Raw genomic sequence first — 11,052 nt, forward strand, 5'->3', positions numbered from 1 at the left:
GTGGCGGAGGGTCACAAGGCCAGCTTTTGCCTGGAGGACACGTCCTGCGACTACGGATACGCGAAGCGATACACGTGTGCCGCTCACCAGCAGGTCCGTCCGTCTGCCTGTCAGTTTGTGTGCTACTATCTATCCATCCGTCTGTCCATGTTGTCCGTCTATCTGTCCGTCCATCCAATTATCGACCTGTCCGTGTGTCCACATGTTAGTCCATTTCTCGGTCGGTCAGTCTATATGCCCATCTGCCTGTCCATATGTTCAGTTGTCTGACGTTCATTCGCTCATCTGTGCAAACGTCTGTTTGTCCATCCATCTGTCATTGGTCCTTTTGTCCATTGCTTCTTCTGTCCGTCAGTCTATCGTGGGTCCGTTTCTCCTTGTGTCAGTCCATTCATCCATCCATCTGTTTGATTGAATGGCTGTCAAGTAGGCTGTCTGTTGTGTTTATCTATCCTATAATTCCTCTGTATTCGTTTATTTGTTCATCCTTTTTGCTTTGCTGTCCTTTTGTTTGTCTGCCTGGGCACGTTTCTGTTTGTCTCTGCATATTTGTAGTCTGTCCGTTAAATTGTCTACGTTATTCTTCCATTCATCTGTGCATCCATGTATTATTCTGTCTGTCTGACATTGTTTGACAATCTGTCTGCCCTTGCATTTATCTGCTTGTTTTTTTGTCTTTCAGTTTGTCTGTGCCTCTCTTCTGTTGTATGTCTGTCTGCCCTTCCATCCATCTGTCCATGAGTCGGTTTGGTTGATAAGGCAATCTGGACAATTGCCTCGACAGTTTTAATTGTGCACAGTCATTGATGAATGGGTTCAGCCCATAAAAACTCTCTACCATTGAGAACCTGGGTGGCTGAAACTGGTTCTGATGCACTCAAATGGGCTCTGCTCGAGCCGTTGCGAGCTCTATCAGCCAAACAGCCACCCAAAAAGCCTAACTTTTGAAATAAAAGACGCATTTAATAAAAGTCAATGCAGGAATGTGACGCACAGGTAATCAAGCAATTGTCTAAGTCATGCACAGCACCAAAATGAAACTCATTGTTTTTTTGTAGGTAACTTGGAAGTAAACTTTGAGGCCCCTAATGTTTAATACGCTGTAGGCTTTCGCCACCAATATCCATAATAAATGTTTGTTTGGGTTAAAGCGCGTAAATAAATGTGTCGTTATCCCACCACTCTCCGACACAGCCAATCAGTAAAGTTTGTCACGTAAACGAAACATGCCAATTAGTTATTACTTCAGCACACCGGTTATGTTGGAGGGTCAACCCACAATAATTTACAATTTGAGTACTGTACTGTGAGGTTTCGCTGATGATTACAACCACCAGCTTCATCAGGCGATTTGCAAGAATTGTGAAGACGTCTTCCAGTTGAACTCTTTCATCGAGTAAAAGTCCCTAAATCTAAAAAAAAAAAGCTTCCCTCTCTCAGACTAACACCACTGTGCTGTTTTCATTTTTTGTTCTCATTTCTTGCAGGGATTAAGTCCTGGCTGTTACGACACTTACAACGCCGACATTGACTGCCAGTGGATCGACATCACTGACGTGGAACCTGGGCAGTACATTCTCAAGGCAAGTGCCCTATCCATATTCGAACATTTGGCATCGTCGTCGTCGTCATCATGGTCGTCATCATTGTCGTCGTTGTCATCATTGTCGTCGTCGTCGTCATCGTCATCATCGTCGTCATCATCGTCCTAATTGTCGTCATCGTCATCATCGTCGTCATCATCGTCCTAATTGTCGTCATCGTCATCATCGTCGTCATCATCGTCGTCATAATTGTCGTCGTTGTCATCATTGTCGTCGTCGTCGTCATCATCGTCGTCATCATCGTCCTAATTGTCGTCATCGTCATCATCGTCGTCATCATCGTCCTAATTGTCGTCATCGTCATCATCGTCGTCATCATCATTGTCGTCATCATTGTCCTCATTGTCATCATCGTCGTCATCATCGTTGTCATCATCGTCCTCAGTGTCGTCATCGTCATCATCGTTGTCATCATCGGTCGCACCGTCGGGCCCCATAAACTGCGACGGATCGTGACGATATCGTATCCTAGGAGCGGCGACAGGAGAAGTTCAGGAGATGCGGAGTTTATATTTTTTTATTCAGAGATGTTTCGGGGCAATGAGTGGCAGTGGGACAGTTGTTAATTCGACGGTCCATTGTTAAGACATCGTCACCCACATTCAGAATCAGAATCTTATTTATCCTGGAGATGAAATCCGATGAGCTATGAAGCTCTTCAAAACAGATGTCCAGGAGGGCCGGGTCAGAAAATTACAACGACAAATAATAATAAAAAACGATAGGAGTGAAAAGTATAGGAAAGGTAAGAAAATCACTAAAAAGAAATGAAATTAAAACTATGCAAGTTCAAGTGAATAAGTACACCAATTCCCAAGGTTGGGCGAGGCACCTCCAATTATCACGTTTGGCTGTGTTCGGTGCGAAAGAAGTTCAGCGTACATGCATACAAGGCCGCAAACCCACAGCAAAAAACAGTCCCATGACCAACACCAAGAAAACAGAGTTGCTCACATGGCATTGCACAACAACGCTGCGGGGTGAACCTCAGCCTCCGTGTGTGCTGACAGCACAGGATTCCCTCGTCATCTTCCTCGATTTCGGCTATCTGCCAATCGCATCTAGAAACTCGACACGACCGAGAGAGATGAAGTGATGCGATTAGGTGATGATTTCAAGTGATGATGCGCACCATAATCATCATTTAAGGTAAGTTTAGTTACAAATAATTACTTAATACTTTTATTTGCCTTTTGTTTATTGCAACCATTTATTTTTGGTTTGTGTTTTGATAATGCCCATGTAACGTATTTATTGCACGTAATTCATTCAAAAGATACGTTTTCGTCGGCCAATAACATGATCGGCGAAATGTGTTATTCATGAGCATCTCTGGAATGTACTGCATCTCTCATCGACAATAACGAGGGAATACCGTAACTCTCTCACTGGGTTCCCAATTCACTTTTGTATGCAGTGTTGGAAATGGCCAGGACACTACGAAGACAAAGACAAAGATTCTCCCCCCCCCATAGTCTTAACAAACTGTTGGGGCAAGTGCTGTTAGTGAGCACCTATGAAGGCCGGCACGGCACACGAGGGGGTGGGTGGCCAGCACGACGCCCGACCGCCTTTGTCTCCCGAGTGGCGATATTTACTACACACCGCACCAGATACTCATTTGAGGCCGAGTTGACCTTGGGGAGGCCCAGGACTGGTTCAGATAATCGTCATCGGTGTTGGCTGTGAGTGGGAATCGAACTCGGGTGGTCGGGTTCATAGCGCAGCGCTAACCGCTACACCGCTGCACGACTGCGCATGCCACACTGGCACTTTTCGCAACGCCAACATGCGGAGATCGGCGCTTCTCAGAGCGATTCCTATCCCTATGCTGCCATGTTTCTGCGGAGGGGAATGGACGAGCGAACGTGGGCTGCGGAATGAATCGATTTCATGTCGACATGTCGACATTTCCATCTCGACCACTGCTTTTATCCGAATCGGTGCCGGCCAGTGGAATAAAAAATGTTTTTTTTGTGGGAAAATCGACAGGGCAGATAAATGTTAATTCTACCAAGCGGCGCCATTCAATGTACATATGGGATAAGTCAAGTTGAGGTTATCTTGGTTGACACCTTTCCTGGAGCCGCTTTATAAAGGTATTTGGCCTACTCTTCCATCATGCTGGCCAGACGTCCTGGAAGAGGTCGGTGCGTGTGTGTGTATACTCCATGTTGTCATGAAAGTCCTCTCGGTTAAATGACACCACAGTATTTTTTCCCGACAGCACTTGGGTCTGTCGCGTGACCTCTGACCTGCGAGCGTTCGGCACTTCACTTGACGTCCTTCCTCCGCACCTCCGAGTATCACGGTTTGGCTCCGTACGGTGCCAAACAAGACCCTCCTTTTCTCCCATCCTTCCCTCCATCCCTAGGCACCCCCATAATTGTTGTACCCACTAACCGCCCTTCCTATACCCCATCCCTATCCACCGTACTTTTAGCCACCCTAATTGCTCCACTCATAACCCTGCGTCAAACGCCTTGGATAAAAGCGCTACATAAATGTAAGATAATATAACACACATGCAGAGTGCACCGAGCCTGTTTCGTTTGTTGAAAGCTTGTGCGTAGTTGTGCATCGGCACACGTGCACGTGTGTGTGGAGTGTTAGTGTCGCGGTTAGTGCACTGCGCTACGAACCCGGGGACCCGAGTTCGATTCCAGCTCATGGCCGACACCAGTGATGGTTATCTGAACCGGTTCTGGGCCGCGCCTAGGTCGACTCAGCCTCAAATGAGTACCTCGTGTAGTGTACACACACCAATGGGGGAGACAAGGCGGACGGGCGTGGTGCTGATCACCCACCCTCTCGTATACTGTGCCGGCCTTCATAGGTGCTCGCGAACAGCACTTGCCCCAAAAATGTCTGCTAAGGCTACATGGGGGATCTTTGTATTGTGTGTGTGTAGGTTCAGGTGAACCCGAATTATATCGTGCCCGAGATGGACTACTCGAACAACATTGTGCGGTGTGACGTGCGCTACACAGGAAACTATGCGTCTGCCTCCAACTGCCGCATCTCACCGTGAGTTTTGACTGAATCTGTTCGGCCACGGTTCATAAGTGAGATGAGATGCAACTTGTTCGCTCACTCACCCACCCATTAATTAGCTTCCTTAACAACGCACTCACTCACTGAACTACCCATTCACCCACCTACCCATTCATTCACTTCCTTACCAACACACCCACACAGCCACTCACTCACCCATTGACACACCTATTCATTCACTTACCCATTACATCTACCCACTCATCCACCTACCCACCCACTCACTGACCCACCCATAAATCCACTTACTCACTGACCCACCCAACCACCCAGTCACTCACCCATTCATCCAGTTACTTACTCACTCATCCATCGATCCACTTACTCACCGAAGCATCCACCCACCCACCCAACCACTCCCACACTCTCATAATGACCACCCACCCATCCTCTCGGGCTGCCACTTTTGGGTGATTTCTTGAATTCGTATGAAGGCTACGATAATAGGAAGAATTATCGAGTGAATAATATGATTACGCTTGGATTAATTTGAAGGCATGGATAATCTTAACATTGCTTAATATACACACAGATAAGAGGATTTGTACTTCAATACATGAATGGCCGAATGCATCTAATTCAAAGGCCCTTTCTGATGTCCTATGTCTTTGTCCTTACTGTGCCTTGCAGGTACTAACGTTCAGATGAATGGGACCTCCAAAGTAAATAACCACTCGCCATCCAAGTAACGGAGATGAGCTTTGACTAATCAGCACCAGCAATGTTGTACTTGACTCGGCATAAAGACCACGCGTGTGATTGCAGGAAGCCGACATGCGTGTAACATATTGTCAGTGAGCAGGTTTGCGTCTATTGGTGAATGTTACTCAAAGGGAAAATAAGTGAAGATTCAAAGATATAATTGCACAATTGCAGGTGTGTTGAGTGATACGAAATCGTCTGACCCACATTCCATAGAAGTGGTGTACCACTGCAATGGCATATGGGCCACACGCATATCTTGTATAACACTTGGCGTTTGTGATGACAGATTAACTCACAGGTCTATCGTTTAAGAGGTCATTGTAAAATTGGCTTGGTGTTAATGGACACAGAATATGTTGGCTTTGATTTACTCCGTGCAATGGCTTGCTTCATAGAACTACTAGTTGAAGGATTTTACACGATTTTGTTCTCTTTTAAATAACGATTACTGCATAGAAACTCTGTTGGAGTGGCAGCCGAGGAATTGGACGCGTCCGATAGGGTTACGTCCACCGAAGTTAATCAGTTCAAGGTGCAGGAGCCGGGAGGATGATTTTTCCATCGCAGCATCGCGAGAGACGGCGCAGGGCTTGGGGAGGCCTTCATCCAGCTGTGGATTGACCATGGCTGATAATGACTGTATTAAGAACACGCTCAAGCCCCCCCGACGCTCCTTTTAAACACCTCGGCTCTGCTGATCTCAATTGGTTTTCTCCGTAGGGGATGGACATTTCCACATTCCCATGTCAGGGAACTCATCAATCCATTTGGATAAATGGTTTTGACCTTCCTAAACCCAGGTGTGGTGCAGCCTCACCAAGTGGTACTCATTTTATCGATCCAACCCTAACGAGATGATGGCCTGATTGGAACCCTAGACTGTTGAGCACAAAAATGCATGAGATGAGCCGTCCAAAGTAAGTCATGTGTCTCCATTGGCGATGGAAATTCTGGAAATTCTACCTTCCTATGCCAGGGGCCAGTATATCATAGGAAAAAAACCCACTGTTGGCTTCCCATAAAGCAACACAATTTTTTTCATTGAGTACAAAATGAACAAGTAAAAAATACAATGCAAACCGTACACTCGCAAAGTGCGCAAACCGTACACATATAAACCACCAACAGAGGCGGACAATGCATCGTACAATTCTGTCCAACTCTCATACAAGTGATAGCATTAGTAAAGGTGTAACGATGCATTGATTAATAGATTAAAATCGATTCTCATCATTGAGATACGTTCGTCGAATTGTGTTTGTGTAAGTAAACTTTTTTTTAAAATTCATGTCTCATGTACTCGGGTGCGGCTTTTCGTAGGATCATTCACTTTTTGAAATCTGCAAGTCTTCCCGGGACATTAAAAGTCCCAGTTTTTGTGTCAGTTGTGCAATACTTCACCACTCAAGGCAATGCATTTACATGCACCGCTCCCTTCTTTCGGCGCTCTGAGATATTCCTTCTTCCAATCAGATTGTCCCAGTTTCTATTGTACGTCGGAGGAGACAATCCTACCTTAAAGCCAATTGGTTCATGTGACCACTGCAGCCACACGTCGCAACTACGTTCACCACAGTGTTGCAATAATCTCATTCTCGGATCTAATTGAATTGTGACAATTCATCATCTCTGTGGGTGTTGAGATGATTCGTTATGCCTCGATTCGTGAATCACGATTTTGCTATCCATTCACTAATAACTGTCACCTGAATACACTTCTGACCTTATATTGCTCTTCTTTATCCATCTATCATATTTCCATACTCTTTGATTATTTCGGTAAAGCCACGTAGGTAGAATTTTTTTTTATATTTCTCTTCTTAATGCATCCCTCTCCTATCTCTTATAGATTGTGTTTTTTTTTATATTTCACTCATCACCTTTGAAGAAACGAGTTCTTTTGTTTGACAATTAATCAAGCGGCGACTGCCCGAAGGATGGGTTTGAGGTTAATGCTCGGGACTGGCTTGCGAGGGTGCAGCGCGCGACAGGTTCGATCCGGGCTGACGGGGGGGGGGGGGGGGGCGCGAAGGCGAGCAGCGCGCTCTGCTTCTCACGTGGTGCTCATTTTGACGACCGTCGAGGAGAGGCGAGGCGGTGGTTGACGAGCATGCCGCCAGCCCCTTGCTCGGCCACCTCACGGCCTCCTTGTTTGACCTTCCTCACTTTGCTGCTGCTGCTGCTGCTGCTTTAGCAACGTGCACACGATAATTGGTTTTGTTACCCTTCTATCTGGCAAACAAAACTGACACCTTTTTACAAGGAGTCATGTTTGCATAGACCGCAATACCTGCAGTCATAATACAAACAAAAGAACATAACTCTGATAATGTGCGCTGTCCTTGAAGTTGATTGGTCCACACCCGAGACAGCTTTCCTTAGAGCCTAGTCTCACATGGGTTGGACCAGATGACGCCAGATAGAAGGGTAAAAAAAAAACAATAATCATATTTTTACTGGCAAATGAGGTTCTCATAACGTGCACATGGACAAATATTACCCCCTTGCCCCCCCCCACAACCATCCAAAAAAAACTCACTCACATTCGTTCAAATACTTTGGCCTAAAATAAAATATATATATATAAAGTAGGAACGGTGCCCTTCTTCATCGACTCTTTCCTCGAACATTTCAAAGCTATCCTTGCGTGCAAATGAACGCGACTTCGTTTCACGTAACGTGACCGCAACGTGACATTACGTGCGCTATGAGGAAGGGCAATTGCTAGAAACGTTTCCTTGTTATAATATTTTTGTTTCATTTTCAAGGCCGCACAGCGTTATTGACGAACGATTTTAATTGTTTTCTCTCTCTCCCTCCTGCCCTAACTTTGAGTCGAGCGCTCCACAATGAAACCGTGTTCCATTAAATCAGCGGCACTGTTTTTGCCATCACTGATAAACGGCAATAGTTTGCTAATGCGTTGTCAGGTATTGTTTATATTGCACTGTTTATATTGTTATTAATGCAACTGTTCTATATATATAACATGTGTCGTATAGTTGGCCGTGACAATGAAGTGTTGTGTCGAGGATAAAAGCATTGCGACATTCTTTTGCCCAGTTTATCATATCGAATGAGTTTATGAAGTAAACAAGATTGGCTTTGAAAAGTACCTTTCAGACATTCTCAAACTATGACTGTTTCCCCGGACATTTCAAAGCTAAACTTGTACGCAACCTCATTGAAGTAATGTTACTGCTGTTTAAAAAACAGAAAATCGTGGTGATGTTGGTGAAGCAGACATGTTTAATGATATGCCGCTCTGAATAGACTGCCACTCCTGCAGATAATGAAATTCCACCGTTCAATTTGTAAGCCGACTACCGCTGAGACCACCCTGGGTTAAAATTCACGGCGCCTGCCCGTGATTAAAAGTGGCTTCTCAATTGTAATGAGTTGAATGTCTCAGCCCGGTCACCAATGACTGCACCAAGAAACAAACAACTGGTTATGTAAAACTTTAGTTTTGCACTCAATTTGACCAAAACTCCCAGCAATGAGAATTCAATTATCGTTATGACTGAATCGTGGCGAACATCGCTCTGATGATGTAGAGCGAGTGGGGAAAGTGTTGCCCTCTACTGCGTGGACCACGTGTCACTTGACGGGACCTGAGAGGCAGCTCTGTAATATCCACTTCCGTGGGCTATTCCCTGACACAGAGAGGGGTTGCACTGCTGTGCGAGAGATCCGAAGGGAAACTTAATCTCGTGGCGTGACGCCGATAGCGCAATCGGGGAAAACATAAAAAAAAAACATCTTTTAAAGAACTTACGAAATTTACTTCTTTAAGTATTGTTGTTCAACCATTTTGTTACTTTATATCGTGAATGCATTATATCGTTGTTCTTAATGACGTTTACAGAAGTATATTCGCAATAACAAATTTTTATATATTTTGAAATCACGCTTCACATGTTACTCAGTGGCTCAGGGCGTTAGATCATAAACTAGTGAGCCAAAACATTCAAGATCACGGAATTGAATTCCGGTTCATATCCTCAACTTAGTAGATTAGAAAACAAACAACAAATCTGATATTTATCTTGGAAAACCTTCACGGATTTTTCGATTTAAAGCTTTCGTGACTGCAGGGATTCATCTTCTTGGTTCTTTCGGTAAAGTCACGTGACTTTACCGAAAGAACCAAGAAGAACCTTCACTGAATTTCAAGAATTTTTTTCAGGAGGAACCTGCCTTGGGGATTGTTTTGTTGTTGGCCAATTTTTATTTCATGGGCCAAAATGTGATGAGTGAACACGATTCAGTCCATCTCAGAGGCCAGACTTGTCGTGACAACGTCGTCTTGAGCAACACGTGCCCTTTTGTTCAAACGAGCGTGGTGGGGTGCGGGACCACATTTCTGTTGGTGATCTTACAATATCAGTGGAAAACACCACGCTACCACGGTGTCTCCCACGTCTCGCTTCAAACGAATTGTTACGCGTTTTTATTTGAACCTGGGAGGGATGATGTGGCTGAATTGACCTTCGACCTGGATTCAAACTTGTAACTGAACAGTGCCACGTGATCGATAGCTTACTCATAAGTAGAGCTGAGCGTGAATGAGTCGATTAAGTTAATTAATCCAATGCAGCATTGGCATCAACTATCTGAAGTTGTATACTGCGGGGGCTCCTTTAATACTGAAACCACACCAACATCCTGCCGAACGAAGGCAAGGAAACCCCCCTGCAATGCGGCTGAAGTTGCCGATGACATCAAAGTCCTCCAAACAATATCCTGTGAAGCGGCGCACGTGGCAAGAGTGGTGAAGGCCTTTTATTTTCCTCCAAAATATGTTTGTATTATTTGATGAGTCAAATAATGGAATCGATCAAAAGCAAAGTAATCAATTGCTTAAATAAGCAGATAGCCCAGCTCTAATCGCCCACAATGAAAATGTTTAATTTGTAACAGTCACATTTTATATTAACTTAAAAAAATTAGATGATTTTTATCCCTGCCAAATGCTAATCATATGAGACAATTGAAAGGAACGGGATCCTTTAATAGTTTTATGAAGCGAGCTCGCTTCATCCAGCAGGTCGGTTTTCGAGATAATAACCGTGTCATTATAGAGCAAGGCCTGCCACACGCTTAATGAGACAGACGAAGCATTGCACAAAACAAGATAGTGTGTCATTTACATTGCCACAAATCATGGCTGATGTTGAGTTCTTCAGCACATGGATTATAAGGCATACTTTACTAAAAGGAAACGTTGTATGTTAACTAGCAACAAATGTTATATTGTATTAATTGTACTTGACAGCATAACATGTAAATATGTTATTACCAATGGTGCTTTGAAGGTTTGAATTTTCGCCGGTGCTTTATCTGCTTGATGCAAAATACATATCTTGTTTATTCCTGTATATCCACGTGGGCGACGAGTAAACGAGTGCTAAACAATAAAGGAATATTTTGCCGAATTCAAAATACAATTGTGGATTTTATGAGCAATTGGAAACGTTTCAGAACACTCCGGTCGCGTCGTACAAAAGCATCGTTTTCGAGGTTCGAGAAAAAATAAAGCGTACAGCTTAATCCTAATTGTGTGTTTTTTGTGAATTGCTCTTGAGGCAGATTCATATATATATATGCGGCCAATGCATTCGACATCAAAAACAAACAGTGGGAATCCCAACACACTGCACCCTAAGGTGGTTTCACAACGTTTTAT

General features: G+C 44.4%; 1 protein-coding gene across 1 annotated transcript; it reads left to right on the top strand.

Annotated features, from left to right (window-relative positions):
- Window positions 1–3: 3 nt before the first annotated feature.
- LOC133354550 (protein-lysine 6-oxidase-like) lies at window positions 4–10,847 on the top strand (the record flags this gene model as incomplete). Its single annotated transcript, XM_061571468.1, has 4 exons — window positions 4–93; window positions 1,488–1,583; window positions 4,516–4,631; window positions 5,289–10,847. Coding segments are annotated over 4 exons (309 nt in total), but the record flags the coding sequence as incomplete, so codon positions are not given.
- Between the last annotated feature and the right edge of the window lie 205 nt (window positions 10,848–11,052).

The sequence above is a fragment of the Lethenteron reissneri genome, chromosome 47 (assembly GCF_015708825.2).
Source record: "Lethenteron reissneri isolate LAM-NWPU_2019-01 chromosome 47, ASM1570882v1, whole genome shotgun sequence".
Classification (NCBI taxonomy): domain Eukaryota; kingdom Metazoa; phylum Chordata; class Hyperoartia; order Petromyzontiformes; family Petromyzontidae; genus Lethenteron; species Lethenteron reissneri.